This window comes from Oratosquilla oratoria, chromosome 4, assembly GCF_046742065.1.
Source record: "Oratosquilla oratoria isolate Oo_2021 chromosome 4, ASM4674206v1, whole genome shotgun sequence".
Lineage (NCBI taxonomy): Eukaryota > Metazoa > Arthropoda > Malacostraca > Stomatopoda > Squillidae > Oratosquilla > Oratosquilla oratoria.
Window position 1 is genome coordinate 22,254,563 of NC_134780.1, and position 18,568 is coordinate 22,273,130.

Genomic DNA, 18,568 nt, shown 5'->3' on the forward strand with positions numbered 1-18,568 from the left:
GTTGTTTAATGTGTGCCTATGGGAGGGGAGAGTGCTGGAGGACTGAAGGAGTACCTATATAGTTCCACTTTACAAGGGATGCTTATGAAAGGGTTAGTGAGAGGATTATGAGAGGAACACCGGGAGCAATTGGCAAGGAAAAGTGTGGATTTAAAAAAGGTAGGGGTTGCATGGATCAATTTTTTGTGGTAAGACACGTGAGAAAGCTTTAGCAAAAGGTAAGGATGTTTTTTGGGCCTTTATGGACTTGGAGAAGGCTTAAGACAGAATGGAAAGGAAGGCACTATGGGAGGTTTTGCAGATATATAGGATCGGGGGAGAGCTGATAAGGGCAGTCAAGAGTTTTTATGATAGTAGATCGTGTGTTAGAATTAGGAATGGAGTGGTCTGAGATAAAGGAGGGACTGTGTCAGGGATATGTCATGTTGCCATGGCCATTCAATGTGTACAAGGACGTGGTGGTACAGGAGGTAAATGCAAGGGTAATGGGCAGGGGATTGGAGATGGTTAAAGCAAATGGAGAAAAGTAGGTGAGCCATTTTTTGTTTACTGATGACACTGTGCTTGTGGGAGGGTCAGAGGAAGGATTAAGGGAGTTGGTGATGGAGTTTGGGAAGGTATGTGATAGGAGAAAGTTGAGTAGTGGGTAAAAGTAAGGTGATGAGATGTGCAAGGGGAGAGGATGGCAGCAATTTGGAAGTAAGTCTTTGAAGAGAGAGGCTGGAGGAAGTGGATAGCTTAAGGTACTTGGAGTTACTTGTGGCTGGAAAGGGAGGAGTTGTGGTGAGAGAAGCAAGTAAATGCCTTGGGGGATTAAAAAATGTAATGAGAAATAGGTATTTGGGGATGGATGCAGATATTATATGAAGGGATGACTGTGCCAACAGCACTGTATGGGACAGAGACATAGAATTTAAGAGAAGCAGAGAGGAAAAGTTTAAATGTGTTTGAGATGAAATGTCAGAGAAGTATGGCAGGGGTTACAAGGTTGGATAGAACAAGTAACTATAAGGTGAGGAGAAGAGCAGGGGGTGGGGGGTGGAAAAGGAGATGGGAGATAGGGTTGATGAAAGAGTATTAGGATGGTTTGGACACATGGAAAGAATGAGTGAAGAAAAATTAGTAAAAGAGGTGTGGAAGGCAGAGGTGGACGGAGCAAACATAAGAGGACAACTGAGGATGAGATAGATGGATGGGGTGAAGGGCATTGAGCAGAAGGGGGATGTCTGTTGAATAGGAAAGAGAGAAGAGGGAGATGGGTGAGTGGAGAATGGCTGCGTATAGATGATAATGTGATGCAAAGAAGGGTGTGGGTGGGGTATGGGGGTTTGGGAGTGGTTATGTGTGAATGATATTTTAATGCACTCCAAAGGAATTTCTCTGTCTGCTAGTTCTGTGCATGTGGGTTCACCAATTAAGTGTAGCAGCTTATGAAATGGGCGGGGGAGGGTATATGCCTTTTGACTTTGGCTTCCTCCCTGGTAAGGGGGAAAAAGCCCTTGGTGTACATACATACATATATATATATATATGTATATATATATATATATATGTGTGTGTGTGTGTGTGTATATATATATATATATATATATATATATATATATATTGATGGATAAAGCATCTTCCAGATAAGACTATCCCTAAATTTCAGTCTGACTTTCATGGTTTCAGCTGATATCAAAGGTATGACAACCCCAAACTACCATATGGTGAAGCTAGTAATTTTAGAGGAGTTTAAAAGTGTGATACTTTTAATTTTTTCCCATAATACATCATTATGAAAGATTGTACAGGATTTTGAGGTTAGTATTTTTATTTAGAATATAGTACCTTAAAATTTTGAGCAGAATTTCAAGGTCATCATTTTTGTATCTGGTGTAAAGGACCCTTATTCATGTGTCATCTTATTTGCCAAAATATATAGTATACAGTAACCCTTTGCTATACTAAACCTTGTTATACCGAATTTTGGCTATATTGACCCTAGTGAGACCTACCAACCATTTGCCTGATATAATGAACTAAGATGGAATATGGTGGGTGCCTGGCAAATTCAAATATGTATGTACATTACATACTTTTGGCTATAACAACAAAGTCTTCCCCCCAATGAGTTATATATATCAAGGATTTAATGTATATATATATATAGGTGATGAGATGTACAAGGGGTGAAAGTGGCAGTAGACTGGAAGTGAGCATTAAGGGAGAGTGACTGGAGGAAGTGGATAGTTTTAGATACTTGGGTGCAAGTGTAGCAGGAAAAGGTGGAGTGAAGGTGGAGGTAGAATGTAGATTGAGAGAAGCGAGTAAATGCCTTGGTGGATTAAAGAGTGTAATGAGGAATAGACATTTGGGAGTGGATGCTAAGGAGACTGTATGAAGGAGTGATTGTGCCAACAGCACTGTATGGGGCAGAAACATAGAACATAAGAGAAGAAGAGAGAAGGAGTTTGAATGTGTTTGAGATGAGGTGTCTGAGAAGTATGATGGGGGTTACTAGGCTAGATAGAGTGAGAAATGAGGAGGTGAGGAGGAGAACAGGGGTGGAAAGGGAGCTGGGAGATAGGGTTGATGAAAGAATATTAGGATGGTTTGGACACATGGAAAGAATGAGTGAAGAAAGACTAGTAAAAGAGGTATGGAAGGCAGATGTGGAGGGAGTGAACATGAGGGGACGTCCTAGGATGAGGTGGATGGATGGGGTGAAGGGGTCTTTGGGGAAGAGGGGAATGTCTGTTGAGGAAGGACGGGAGAAGACAGAAGATAGGGGTGAATGGAGAATGGATGTATATGGATGATGTTATGATTGCATGAGGTGGAATGGGTGGGGGGATGGGAGGTGAGGTAGTATGTGTGAGCAAAATTTGACACAGCCCGAAGAGATTTCTCCCCGTCTTCTCCTTTTATGCAATGGGGGGACAGAGAGGGGGGGGGTCGCCGATTTAATGAAGCGGCCTTGCTGTGGATGTGCTGTGTCTTGCGACACTGCTTCTGACCCAGGGCAGTGGACAAGGTGCAGGGATGACCCGTCATCCAGGAGGTGCTAAGATAAGAGGGAAGGTGGAGGGGTGTGGAGTGTATTCAGGGATGGAATGGATGGAAATGATTTTATGCCTTTTCCTTTTTGGCTACCTCCCTTGTAAGGGGGAAAAAGCCTTGGTATATGTATGTATGTATGTATATATATATATATATATATATATATATAAATATATATAATATACACACATATATATATATATATACACACACACTCAAAGAGGATACTTGTTGACCATCTATAGAATAATGAGAGGTATGGAAGTCCTTGATAGACAAGATTTACTAAATTAGGATACGAGAAATACAAGGGGACATGGAAGGAAGCTCAAAAAGGACAGTTATGGAAGAGACCTGAAAAATACAGCTTTCCTCACAGAATGGTGAATGTATGGAACTGGACAAAATTATAGTGTGTGCAAAAACCATACACTAATTTAAGAAAAATTTAGACACTGTGAGATACAGAGATGGGACACCATTAGCATAGCTCCCTTTCTCTTAAGATACAACTGGGTAAATACACACATACTATATAGTGTAATCCTTCAATACAATGCACCCAGATAAGCTGTTCTATCAGTTAAGATAGCCTCTTGCAAAGCACTGGACTTATCTTTTTTTTAATTAAAATGTACAAAAGTCCATCCTAACAGGTGCTGAGTCCAGGTCACATGGCGACGTGCCTCCCATGCATTACATTTTACTTGTCAAAAGACACCAATGGTTTTATGCAACTGTACCAGTTGTATATATAGTTGCTTTCCCCCAATTTTACAGTACTTTGCTGCCCTTCTGCCATAACTTCATAACTATGAGTATATACCAATAGGTTTCTTCCTCATAAGGGAGTTAGCTAACCAAGGCATGCACCCACATCCACCCATCCAACTCCCATCTATCACCCATTCCCCTTTCATCTTGTGGATGAAAGTTTATCCCCGTCCCCTGCCAACTGCCTGAGTCAGAAGCAATGCAGCAAGACACAGCACCTCTACAGGAGGGCCAGCCACTTCATTTACATGGCAATCCTTCCTCCTCATGGAAAATTAGAGAAGATGAGAAGAAATCCCTTTAGCCCATATCAATTTACAGTCCATTCACAATCACTCTACACTCACACCTCTATCTTGCCTTCTTCCTTCCCTGTTCAACAGAGCCACCCCTTCACCCCATCCATCCATCTCATTCTTGGTGTTTTCATCATTTGCCTTCCATACTCATTTTGCTAGTCTTTCTTCATTGATTCCATTTGCTTATATAAGCCTAATATTTCTTTTATCAGTATATTCTATCAAAGAAGTAGTTTTATTTCCAAAAGTAAAGGAGTTACCGTATTTTTCGGACCATAAGGCGCTTTGTACCATAAGGCGCACCCGTAATTTGCTATTCCCCGTCCTTACATAAGGCACGCCTAACTATAAGGCGCACCTGGTCTCGTTATCGGATAATCATGCATGTGTGAGTGCATTCAGAACTGAACATTTTCGTTGTTGAATGAGAAAAATCGGTTAGGATTTAGCAAAATTACAAAAATAAATGATATATATTTCTATTTTGGTCAGTGAAATCAGACCACCTCCATGGAAGGTCTGCCCTGCCATTACCCCTAAAAAACAACATAAACACGTTACGTGAATTGTGGGGAAGAAAACCAACATTAGCAGTTTTATTCCCGGAATTCTCTATTCACTTAAAAACACAAGATTTATTACAAATGACAGTAGATTTTTAGTTTCGACCATGGGTAAAATATAGCAATAGAAAATGAATGATTAATTTTTATAAATTATAATGTATCAACGTAATATGCAATTTTGAGAGCAGAAATAAAAAAACAAAAAAGGTGCTAAAACAGATTTCGTAAGTAACGAAGTCGTGTCGGACGAATGGTACGCCATGTTTGTTATGATAGATGCCGACATCAAAGAAATGAAAGGATGATAAATTCGTCTAACCTAACCTGTGTTTAATAAATCATTACCTGCAAATTAAATGTCATCCGGCTTGTCCTTGCTGTCGTCGTCGTGAGAGACATTGGTGGGCTTTTCAACCACTCTCTCAGCTTGCGGGGTATACAAAGTTCTTCCAGCTTGAAGTAATGCATTTATCCCCGCTCCATAACATTCCTTCAAGAAAATGTACCTGGCGAGGTATTGTCGGAAGTACCGAGGCCGTCAATTGACATACGACAAGATGACGTCCCGATCCTATACTACCAACTTCATTCATTAGTATATTTGCTTGTAGCAAGGTATTTTTTATTTTCATTTCCGCCCACAAAATTGCATATTACGTTGATACATTTTAATCTACAAAATTAATAATTAATTTTCTATTGCTATACTGCACCCATGGTCGAAACTAAAAAAATAACCAAATGACTACAGTCGGAGTGGAGCGAAACTAGACCAATGCAAAATGGCTGTCTGTGTTGTGGACGCTATTATGTCATAGCCATGATAGCATGAATGAATGCGGTGGCATGGACTCGAAAACTGTCGAAGTTTTCGCAATTTTCTTGTCAAGATACATGCATCTTGGTTATAACTTGGTTGTAACTTTTGCTAGGCCTATGCACTGTTGCCGTCGGCAGGCTGGCTACGAAACGTGTCAAAATAGTACGTCACTGTCCGAGGCATTTTTTTGCACTGAAGCCACACATAAGGTGCACCACCCGATTTTGGCTGATTTTTAAGGATTTTGCCCGCGCCTTATGGTCCGAAAAATACGGCAGATGTACATGATGTAGGAAGAAAACTGAACCTAATCCACTGGCTATGGTCAGATTTGAAGGTCAGAGGTCTCCCAGAAGAGAGCCTGGGCAATGGATCAGTTGACTGGAGGAAGATGAAAAAAATCAAGAGGGATTGAGCAGTATATCATATATTTCTCTGATTTGAGTTCATAGTTCCATAGTTAACAAAAAAAAAAAAAAAAAAAAAAAAAAAATGTTGTATAACATCATATTCCATACATAAATATACTTGTATCCTTTTACTTAAGAATAAATTATTCTATCATTAACCTCTTTTGTTCCCTCTTACAGTAGCTTTTAAATTATATGTAATCTTTTCAATATCTCTGGGTATGCAAAATATAAAATCTGAATCCAAAGCACTATCTATTCTGATAACACAAAATGTCATTTACTATGATTACCAACTATATCAGTTCTTATCATTTTTCTTCACAAGTGTTCTTTCATTTGAAAAATAGTATCTCTTAGTGTTACGATAGTGATGACCACACCTTGAACAAACTCTATACTCCAAATTATCAGTCACACAAAACTGTCCACCACAAGAACAATATACAGCTATGGCTCGTGGAGTTTCTTTACTATGACAAACATAACACTTATCACAGAAGGCTTCTGTGATACTTTTTAGAATGCAAGTACATCTCTGAATATTTGCAGTGGCAAGTGAAAAGGGTAAAAAACTAAATAAAATGTTCTGCTTCCCATTTTCTTCAGCAATGCTTTCGCCAACCATTCTCCCGTGACAAATTCTTGGGATTTTAGTTGATGAAGAATGAATATCTTCAGTATCATTCACTGCTGATTTTTGTTTAACACTTACCTCCACATCATATTCTTTATCAAGAGTCTTCTCAACCTGTTCAGCCCAGGTGTTTTCTTGACTATCAGATGATATGTCAGGTTCTTCCCCTTGCACAATACCCTGTAATGCTTCATCTGTAACCACGTCCTTCTTGTCAGATGCCTGTACAGGGGTCTCCTCACATTTCTTGACAAAAGCCCCATGATCAATGAAATATTTGAAGGTATATCTATTTTTGTACTCTTGAATCAGAGCACACACAGAACAAATTATATAACTTTTATCATCAAATGTGATCTGCCAAAGGGTGCCACCACACTTGCAGTTCTGATCAATAGGTTGTGGGGGATATTCTAACACAACTGGGTGAAGACAGAATTTACATCCATCACAAAAATCAGGAACATAAGTGTTTATAATACAAAGGCAATATTTGTAATGCTTGAGTGGCCTTAGGAAATCAAGACTGGAAATACACTTGCCTTCATCAGGGTGATCTACAACAACAGCTTGTCCAATCAACTTCCCAGTACAGACGCTGGCTTTCCTCTCAGATGGTAAGTTTGAAATGGGTCTCTTGCATGACTTGGGACACTGAAATGAAGGCTTAGTGGAATAAGGAGACAACTTATCTACATCCACAGATTCTTTATATTTGTGAAGATCCCTCGTGGGTTTTGTTCTACAACGTAAGTCAAGTTGTCTTTCATTTCTTCTTGTCTTTAGTGGTGAATCAGAACCTTTTGATTTTGTCTCACTCAGATTGCGCCTGACTTGGTACCTTGGAGACTGATCTCTTCTGCCCTGGTCCCTTGGACTTTGACTTTGATCCCTCCTGACTTGGTCCTTTTGAACCTGTTCCCTCCGGACTGAGTTCCTCCTGACCTGATCCCTCTGGTGCTTGTTGCAATTGTTTTCTTCATGCACATCTAAATAGTCATTGTTGCATCTATACCTATGATCACTATATATGTGAAAATAATCTGGATGTGGAAATCCAGCCCCTATGGGATTCACACATAAAGGAGAGTCATGATGTGAAGAACCATAAAGATCATTCACAGGAAGATGTTCAGGTCCAAACAATCTATGATGAGCCACACGTCTATTCCATTCATGATAGGGGCCCATAGGACGATGCATGACGGCTAAATTCCTGCAAAAATCATGAGGAAAGTCACAGCTTTGCTTGTAAGTAACCAAATTACTTAAAATAATTGTATCCAAAGTATAACGATGACTCTGAGGTTATATGACTGTTGTCTATGTTGTATTAGTGTGGGACTGTTTCTATGTCACTGGGAGTAAAAGGGGAGTAGTCACCAGTTGTCAGCTCTCCATGTGTGAAAAGGTATAAGAAATACAATTAAAGTTGATAGAAAGAGATCTTGGGCCCAGTCAACCTCTCAGGGAACCTCTTGATAGAGGTTGATAGGGTTTGAAAATGGATAACTCTGCTGTCCATTATTACAGGACCACCACAATTCCGTAATTGGTCCCTGGTGTGCAATTTGTTCATGTAAAGAAAACTATACATATCTATGGATTGCTTCCTCCTCTATAGTGACATTCCCTCTCCTGAATAAAAATGCCTGGATTAACCAGAATAAGATCCTTGAGTGCATCTCTTTGTCTAAAGAATTAATCAAGTCAGGTTTACTCCCTTCACTACAGCATCAAATGTCCTACTGTGAAGGAGATTTTCTATTACAGGGAAAGGGGTGAGTGGAGGATGGTTGTGTACAGATGACATTTTGATGCAGCCTGAAAGGATTTCTCCCTGTCTTCTCTATTTTCTGCATGAGGGGATGCAGTGGAGGGGCCCTGCTGTTGATGTGCTGTGTTTTGATGCATTGCTTCTGACCCGGGCAGTGGGCAGGAGACATGGATGACCCTTCACCCATGAGGAGCTAAGATAAGAGGGAAACAAGGGTGGTGGACAAGAGTGGAATGGGTGGGAGTGGGTGCGTGCCTTTGACTTGGTTACCTCCCTTATAATGGAGAAGCCCTTGGTATATAGTTAGACTATATGTGTCACAAGTTTATAAAAAAGTGAAGGTACATGGTAAAACTGTTAGTCTTAAATAAGGGTGAAAATACATAGGATGGGAAGCCTCCATCAATTGTACATAAATACAACTTGATTCAAACTTCATTCACCCTATGAAGTGATTTTTTTTTCCAAATGGCATTACCCCACCTGAAATCCCCAAAGGTGATAACACTTCTTAACAGGAAGGTATAATGTAGTAGCACATTTATAAATTGAGACTTATTGACCCACTTTTGGAGAATGAGATAGGGTGAGCAGAAAATCTGTATATTTCGATCACAAATAGTGGTCGAAATATACAGATTTTATGTCCATTTTATCTCATTCTCCGACAGTGGGTCAATAAGTCTCACTTCTCAACAGGTTAACTGTAGTGTGATCATCATAAAGAGCATGGATCTGATCCTGAGTGTTGCGAGTGTTATAGTTAATGTGCACTTTGTGACTCGCCACATAAGTATTTAAAAGTAAAATCTATAGCATTATAGCATTGGATAGTGATATAAAAACTATCAAATAAATACAAGCCACAGAAATGGAGTATCAAGGCTACATTAATGGAAAAGGGACAAATGATGAGAACCTACAAGTGATGTTCCTGTGAGGTAGATACCAGAAGGAATCATCCCTGCCACCCATCTTCAAAACACATCAGCGCCCTCAATTGCATGTGGAGGTGGATGACAGGCAGTCTCTGGACCAGGCTCAAGATATCACTATCAAGTTCAGATGTACTTCTTCCACTTTTTTTACATAAGGAGAGCTGACAACACAGACAAATGCCCAACATTTCTTACTATCAAGATCAATGGGAAAATCTGAGGACCACTGTTATCCAGTTTAGAGCTGCGGGTTTTCAGTGAGTGAAACCTGATGCAACAATTATTTACTAATGATAACAATAATAATTGATACCTCAAGTAGTAGGAGGATGAGAGCAGTTACTGGCTGAACTCTTCTACATGAAAAGCAGGAGAAATTGGTATCTTGGGCTCAGTTCAGAGACAGAGCGCCAGTCCTCAGGGCTGCACCTCCAGATGAGGGTGATGGTGTTGATGGATTCTGAAAATGAGTACCAGGGAAATGATTCCAACTACTGTCTTGTAGGTAATTGTCACTGGTTCCACTTATGAAATGTAAAAGCTAAATTCAATGGTGCTGGGCAGAGCTGTGGTGCAACTTTACTGGCTTCAAGATGCCTCACAAAAAAGGAAGTGTCCCCATGTCTTTCTTGTGGTACAGTGGCGAATGGTGGTTATGCCACTGCTTGTGATGTGTGTGACAGATAGTATCATGGCACTATATTGTGTTTGGGCCTTTCTGACCCACTTAAAAAATTCATTATTGACTGTTGCGTGGAAAAAAATGTTACATATGTCTGGCCTGATTATATGTTCCACCCTATGTTGAAATGATGTCCCCTTCTAAATCTACTCCTAGCAATGATCTTGAGACACTGGGATATTGTTACTGTTATTAGTGTTCATCATGATCTCATGACAATATTCTATAGAATACAGCAAAGAATAGTGAAAAAAAATCAAAGATATACAATGGGATATGTTAGGTAAATAACCCCCTTTCTTCATGTAAAAAAGAAAAAACAAGTATTATAGTAATAAATAAATAAATGTCACTTGTGTGAACCAGTGTCACTTAGTATTCTCTGAGGATCTACATCAAACTATTGTGGATAAGAACGGTGTACGGCCAGTGGACTATCGTAATAGATGGTGAGTTTATATGTTCATTTGATTTCATGGAAGTATCTGAAAGAAGATACTGATGGGATGTGCGGTAACACTGAATTGCAAGGTAGAAGGAGGAGCCTCAACAAGTGCAACACACCTACAGACCTGATCATCATCCATGAATGAAAGCACCTCTGCGTGAGTGATCACTGGAGGCAACCGTGGTGTAAGAGGTAAGCATGCCTACCCAGCAAGTGGGGGGTCTTGGGTTCAATTTCTGGTCAGTGCCAGCTTTTCAGTGACGCACCCTATCTAACAACTTCAAAATTACCCAACCTCCACTTGATGAAATGAACCTGGGTAAGATTTGAACTCACACATTCTAAGAGATACTTCAGTGAGTGATTTGTGGGTTGAATCAATGGTTGTAACCAGGCTCTATGAGACCCAAACCAACATTTTGACTAAACACTTCACCACAGTATTGAACCACATGTTGGATTTGTGATCAACAGTATCCCTCTGACTGTTGATTATATTACCATCATTGTGGTGGTTGCTGGTGGAAAATCCAGCAAAAAGAAATAATCTACAATGTTTTTTCATGAATATCACAGCCTGACAGTCATACTGTTGTGAAAAAATTAAAATCCAGTCTGTGTTTGATCAAATAAATCTGAACTTTATCTTACACTAACCTTAAGTATATAAAAGGTTTGCATTTTTTCACTAAAAACATTAAGTACAAATAGCATATAGCACTTGTTAACATATTTTTTCTTCCTTTTTAAAAAAATGTGGAGGACAAATATGATCAAAAGAAGGTTGCACTTAATGGAAAACTGCCTGCTCAAATGGCGTCCTGTCTGACACAAAGTGAGATGTATAACCACTTCAAAATAATGCTTAGACTTTCATCCCATGAGCCACAAAGACTGTGTTCACTCCCAAGTGATGCGAGAACCAGAGGGCATCAATATAAGACATTGTTGCTGATCCAAATAATGTCAGAGAACTTTCTTCTCAGTAAGAGTCATCGGAATCTGGAACTCTTTCCCCTCATCAATTGCAGAGCTGGACAACACTGGCACTTTCAAGACAGCACTGAAGACTGTACCATGTCTATCGTCATACTAGTATTACAAAGTAACAATAAGATCAAGCTCATTCTACTTACAATGTAATTCCCAGCTATATTTACCGAGTGTCTACCTAGTTCATTGTTCTATAGGCTGGTGCATTAGAAGCATCAACCCTTCTGGTCTCCCCCTGCATAATGCCTATTGCCAGACTTCCAGCGAGAGGTCATTCAGGTGAGATATCATCCTATCAATTAATCTGGAGTTTTGGTTCTCTCATGCAAGAGATCTACAGCCCCTAGTTACCTGGCAAGGGATTTGACTTGGTGTAGTAGTACTAGTACAGGGATCTGTGTTGGGTCTGCTACTGTTTGTTTTATATATTAATGACTTGCCAGATTCTGTAATCAACAGCAAGTTATTCTTGTATGCAAATGACACTAAAGTATTCAGGAGGATTCATGAAAGCCAGGACTGTGAGAAATTGCAAGAAGATCTTGAAAAGCTGGTCAGAGAAATGGGTGATGAGATTTCATCCCAAAAAGTGCTGTGTGATGAGAATCAGGAAATCAAATGTGGACAATATGAAATATTATATGGAAGAAGAATTGGCAGGAATCAAAGTAGAGAAGGATCTGGGAGTTGTCACTGATGACGAGCTGAAGTTCACAGCACACTTGGCTGAGAAAATAAATAAGGCAAATAGACTAGTCGGACTAATAAGAAGAACTTTTGTAACAATGAATGAGACCATATTCAAATCATTATACACTGCACTAGTCCAACCACATTTAGAATACACTAATCAAGTATGGTGTCCATACAAGAAAAAGGACATTGAGGCTGTGGAAGCAGTTCAAAGAAGAGCAACAAAGTTGGTCCCTAGCCTGAAGGATTTGCCTTACCCTGAACGATTGAGGAAATTAGACCTTCCTACACTATTGTACCACAGATCAAGAGGGGACATGATAGAAACCTTTAAAATTGTGAACAATTTATATGATAGTGAAGTGAGCAGGGGATTATTTATTGAACTTGCCGGTTCAGTGACTCGAGGACACACCAAGAAGATCTACAAGCAGCGCCCAAGATTGAACATCAGGAAATTCACTTTCCACATATTGGATAGTGTATGGAAACATGAAGATCAAATATTCGATTACACAGCACAAATAAATAACACACCTTGACCACAGTGACCACTAGACCACAGATGACCTATGTATTAGTCATTTAGAGCCGGAGTCACAAGCTCAATAGCCTCTTCCGGGACCCTTCTGTATCTGTGAGTAGTACTGAAGTCTTCAGGAGAGCTTTCGACAAGTTCCTAAAAGGGATCCTAGATGAACCACCTATCCTGCATACGCCTACACCTTGGGCAGCTGACAGGAAGGGTATACCAGCCCAGGTAAGTTACCTCAAGATATAAGCATAATAAAAAGAATATTGGCAGACTTCCAAGTTGTTGTTGTTGTTCCCTAGACTGTCTGAGCAGTCCCGTCTCCCCAAGGAATGCCACAGCCGAAACTGGGTTTTCCCACAAATCCTTTATAGAGTGTATGTTGTGTTGTTTGCGTGCATGATTGTGTATAATGCAGTCTTCCATTATGTGTTGTATGGTATGGGGTGAAGTGTTACATCCTGGGCAGCTGTTCACAATGCGGTCATCCAGCCTCTTCTGGTAGCTTAGAAGTGCTGGGTTGTGGCCGCACGGCAGTCTGGCCTGGTGGACTCTGTCCTTTCGTGGGAGAGAGGATTCAGAAGGGTGGATATCAGGGGGTCTGGCATGCACCAGTGTGTTGTCTTTCAGTGTGTTAATGGAGCAGTGAGTGATATGATTATGAATATGTTTCCGGAGGCTGGTATTTTGTGGTTGTGGAGGAAAAGAAGAGAGAATCTGTGTGTGATACAGGTCTTTGGGTGTTGTTTTAATGTTTCTTGGTGTGTGTGGGTGTTGTGCTATGTAGTGTAGTGGGTGTGATGTGTTTGTGGAGGCTGCGGAAAGTGTTTGTGTGCCTCTCATGTCGAGGTGGCACTGATCCCCAAGAGGAGCTACGACTGCCTTGGGGAGTACCACATTCCTTTTTCTCAGACTTCCAAGTTGGCCTTGATGGTGGACATCTAAACAAAGACAAGACATGACAGCCGTTGGTTGGCCCACAAATTGTTTACAGATGAAACACGATTGTGTTATTTTAACTTCATAAATGTTGGGCAGCACATGACATGACATGATCTGTCCATATGTGATAATTGTGTCCATGCCATGTGGTGTCAGTTTATTGGCCGACTGTCACTTTGTGTTTGAATTGTCCTGTTGGGTGGTGACCTGAATGTAGGCCAACTTGTGTAGTTCTGCCTTGGTTGTATTCTCCCTTCTGCGTTTGTGTGGCAACATTTGATTTAGTAAGGCAATGACTGACCTTAATAAGTTAATGTAGTGTTTGTTGAGTACTGTGATTTGTGCACGTATCCGTTTCTGTAAGGTGTTCTTGTAGGTTGCTCGGTTTAACTTTTGAAAAGGAAAATGGCATTTTCCAAGTATTGGTAACTTGTTGAGTCCAATGGCCCGTGCTAGGCTCCATACTATTTGTAGATATTGTTCTAATTGGATTTTTGTTCTGCATGTAGTTGGTTTACTAGGCCTGTGTTCAAACCTGTGACGGACACGGTGACGGTCAAGTAATTACGATATTTCTGTTATTCAATGTGACATTGAATAAGAGAAATATCGTAATTACTTGACCGTGTCCATCACAGGCTTGAACACAGGCCTAGTAAAACAACTACATAAATCATTAAATGTAGTTGGTTTCCCAATCCTTCATCATTCATTTCCCAATGATCCTTCATCATTCATGCACATTGAATGTGCATGAAGGATCGGGACTGCATAATGTAATTATGTTCACAGAAAAACGTTTTGAACTAAACTAATTAATACCATAATTTTTGAATACACAGAAATATCATCGTATGCCTACCTAACTGTTGCTCAATTGTTTTCTGGTTCAGTAAAAACCTGTCCTACCTTATTGCAAATTCGGAATACGACTTTGGTCGAATTTCGACGACTAAATTGTAGACAATTTGTACTAATCACTTTTTGCTCTTTTCTTAATTGAGGATAAATATCTAATGAGAACACTAAATTGTAGATAATAAATTTCCGTATCTAGAATGTAGTCACAGCTTATTCTGAATAGTTATATGGACATTGCTGTATTTTTATTTCCAGTGAATTCACTCAAATGCGTCTGCATATCATACATAAAGAAACATTAAAATAATATTACTATTTTATTTCAACTCCATTTTAATGTAGTAAATTATGAAATATCGTGGATATGGAATTATATTCACTGGTAATGAAATTTAATTGAGTAAATCCCGACTAAAACAGAAAAAACATATGTAAGGAAAACAGTAACATATAGGCCTATTCTATGTGCATATTTTCACTTCTAGTTCTAGTATCATTGCCCCATTTCCTAAAAAAAATGCATGGTTTTGTAGTGGTTTGGTTCGAACAAGCCAGGGAAAATGAAATTCACTTTGGTCTCTTATTCTAATCTCTTTGGTAAAACAACCACAAGTAATAGCCACTGCTTAGTGGATCTGATCAGTCGTAGCTGGACGATGAGTCTAACGTCAGAGGCGGTGGCGGCTGATGACGGCGAGGCTCGATGGGACTGCTACAAGACTGGACGAGATGTTGTTGCTGCTGCCGTGGCTAGTGACGCAGCCACAGGCGGTCACACACTTCCCATAGTTGGCAAGAGGTGAATATGAGCTAGCCAATCAGGAGCCAGCAAATGGTTCTCGAGCGGCTAGCGACCTCTCTTGCCAACTACGCTGAGCCGCGAGCGACCCTTAAATAGGGCAGCGGCGGCCAGTCAAGGCAGAATAGTAGTAGCCACGGCAGCAGCAACAACATCTCGTCCAGTCTTGTAGCAGTCCCATCGAGCCTCGCCGTCATCAGCCGCCACTGCCCTATTTAAGGGTCGCTCGCGGCTCAGCGTAGTTGGCAAGAGAGGTCGCTAGTCGCTCGAGAACCATTTGCTGGCTCCTGATTGGCTAGCTCATATTCACCTCTTGCCAACTATGGGAAGTGTGTGACCGCCTGTGGCTGCGTCACTACAGTTTAGAAAGTTATAGAATCATACAATGGAAAACCATGGCCTCATCCACAGCTGAGAAGAAAATGAGAAATGTTAACTGGCAGGGACTTATTGACGGCAAATCCACGCCACAAATCTAGATTCTCCTGAAGAGGTTCTACAGCATATGAAGCGTTTATATCCTGCTCAGAAGGAATGCCACAGATCCCGAGAGACAGGAGGATCTAAAAAAAAAAAAAAAAAACCCGCAAGCTCCAAAAGGACAAGACAACAAAGCAAAGAAAGAAAAAAAAAAAGCTACTTAAAGGTCAGATATCAAGACTTTTGTAACTTTTTGTATTTACAGTTTAATGTACATAAAAAAGCATACTGACAGTATTCTATATAATTCCACCATCTACATCTTATAAAATTTGGCAAAAACAGTTGTTTGTCTTCATCTCATTGCGTCGTCTGCTATTCGAAACAACCCGCCCGTGCGCTTCGGGAACGTTCGGGGAATTCCGCGTTCGTGACGTCACAGTTGCCAAACAATATTGTTATTCTGAGAGTGCATCGTATCGCTTTTGCATTGTCATCGTGTGTCGTCTCTTGGGTGTCTCAATTTTTTTTTTTTTTTATTGTCACAAAATTGTGATAATAATGGTGTACTGCGTTGCCGCAGGCTGCAACAATGGTAGTGGAAGTGGGAGGAGTTTCTTTCAATTTCCTCCGGAGCCAGCCCGATGATCGGAATGGATAGAAAGGTGAACAGAGCAGGCAAAAGACCGGGCAAACTGTGGGAGCCTTCGAAGTTTTCAGAACTTTGCTCTGACCACTTCGAAGAGGAATGCTTCGAAATAGATCTAGCGTTATCGATTGGATTTATGGAGAAGACCAGGAGACATCTAAAACCTGATGCCGTGCCCTCAATTTTTGCAGCTACTACAAAGCATTCCACGCCGAAACCAAAAAAGAAAAGTAGGAGGTCAGCGTTTGATAAACGCCGGAGGCTTGAGGTACCGTAGGCAGTTTACTTTTTCTGACTCCATGCATCATGTGCATGCGTTAGGCTTAGGCCTATGCCTATGTCAGAGAGGGCTTGTTATAAATTCCATGGACATGCAGGATGGCCTATATAGGTCTAGTGAATTAAACTGGCCCTGAAGCCATGGACCGGAGCAGTGGCGGCGCCAGGGGGAGGGCTTTAGCCCCCACATTAGCCCCCCCAACTGAAATGAGCAAATTGAAAATTTAAAACACTCATTGAAATAATTGTATTAAGTGGAATTTTTAATTGCCAGGGCTAAATATTTGTCAGCCATGAGTGCTAGCCCTACCATTAACCCCCTCCCCTTCTGAAATGAGGATAATATATGTGTATTATCATATTACTATTAGCCCCCCAAAAATTTGATCAGCCCCCCCTTAGCCTCCCCAACTAAAACTTCCTGGCGTCGCCGCTGGACCGGAGGTATAAAATATTGCAGATACCTACAAAAGACACACTAAATCAGATGTAGTGTCTGAAAGACAATCGCGAACACGGTTTAATCATTGAAGCACTGACTATAGGTTGTGTACAGCAGCAGTATTGCCATCACATAAACATGATAAAAAGTCAACAGACTAGTACATGGTACATGACTTTGTAATCAAACTAACAGTGATTTCATAAGTCCACATTGCTTCCTGATATTTATATCACATGTCATTGCGTTCACATCAAACTTGGGGATATTTGAAACCATAGTATGTATAGTCCTCACTTTCCCACTGTGCACGAATTCGTGAGACTGGACAAGATGGCAAAACTTTTCTGTTTTTTTTTTACCAAGGATGTGGTAAATCCATCCGGTGAAGTGCCGGTAAGCAATATATCTGTATAGCCTGAAAGAAACAAATGCATAAATATTGATAGTCATTTTATGATGTTTTTCCTTGTACATATTTTTATTTTTATGCACTTTACTGTGTTTAGTAAAATAGAAAATACACAGTTGACAGTACTTATTAAAATATTATTTGGCTTCATTTTATTTACATGTATTCATTCATTCATTCCAGTATTTTAAATGAATAATCTCGATCTTGCAGGAAGAAATGGCCACAAGGCAATTCATATCACTTAATTTTCCCCCCATGCTTGGAATTTTAGAGAGACTGACAAATGATCGTCGACATAAAAACAAAGGACCCCATCCCATGCTTGCAATGATAGCCTAAATAAGGTAGGAATAATGCACTGAATTTCATACCAGTTGGTATTCCCAATCCTATGAGACTGGTCAGATCTTTTGCGTTTGCGTCTAGGAGGGGTGGTAGGCCCATCTTGATTCTCGGCACCGTCTAAATCAACGTCGCCGTCGAATTCCGTCTCCTCCCCCGTGGTCTCGGGTTCTAAATCTGACAAATCGCTTTCCCCTTCTTCTTCGCTATTTTGTTCACCACTTTCTTCATCTTCACTTGCACTGTATTCCGACGAAGAAACGGGCTGTCCTATTATCAGTTCGAACTGGTAAGGCTTTACAATGCGATGTTCGGCGATATCAAACTCCTCTTCCTCTTCTTCTTCCACCATACGTACTATCCTCCCGAATTGGAATGCACAATGGGCCATTTTTGCGAACAAATTTGGATTAAAAACGAACATGAAGATGAATAACTCGATTGGAATGACTGAGCTAAACTACAGCGTGTGTTTCTTTGTCCGATTGTTTGGCAACTGTGACGTCACCGCCGGTTCACCTAGCGGCGATTACTGGTACTAATTACTAATCGACTAGAACATCTAGACTTCGGAAAAGTGGTATGTGAGGCGCAATTAAAAGTGAATTTTCTGTATAAATTCTTCTGTAACAGGTAAAAACTTTATTTGTATGCTTTTAAAAAGTACTTTTTCGAGCAATACGATGATTTTTAGCGAATGGTATATCAGTTGATATCTGACCTTTAAGGCCCCTACACACTGTCAGTCATGATTGCACAATATTCAGGATTGCGCAAGCATATCCTGTGTGATTGAGTGTTTTGCGCA

General features: G+C 40.4%; 1 protein-coding gene across 1 annotated transcript; it reads right to left on the bottom strand.

Moving 5' to 3' along the window:
- Window positions 1–5,972: 5,972 nt before the first annotated feature.
- On the bottom strand, window positions 5,973–14,505 carry LOC143024303 (uncharacterized). The gene is made up of 2 exons (XM_076183101.1): window positions 14,463–14,505; window positions 5,973–7,764 (listed from the first exon to the last, which is right to left on the bottom strand). Exon 2 carries the CDS (start codon window positions 7,749–7,751, stop codon window positions 6,213–6,215), a length of 1,539 nt encoding a protein of 512 aa, XP_076039216.1. The 5' UTR covers window positions 7,752–7,764; window positions 14,463–14,505; the 3' UTR covers window positions 5,973–6,212.
- Window positions 14,506–18,568: the final 4,063 nt, after the last annotated feature.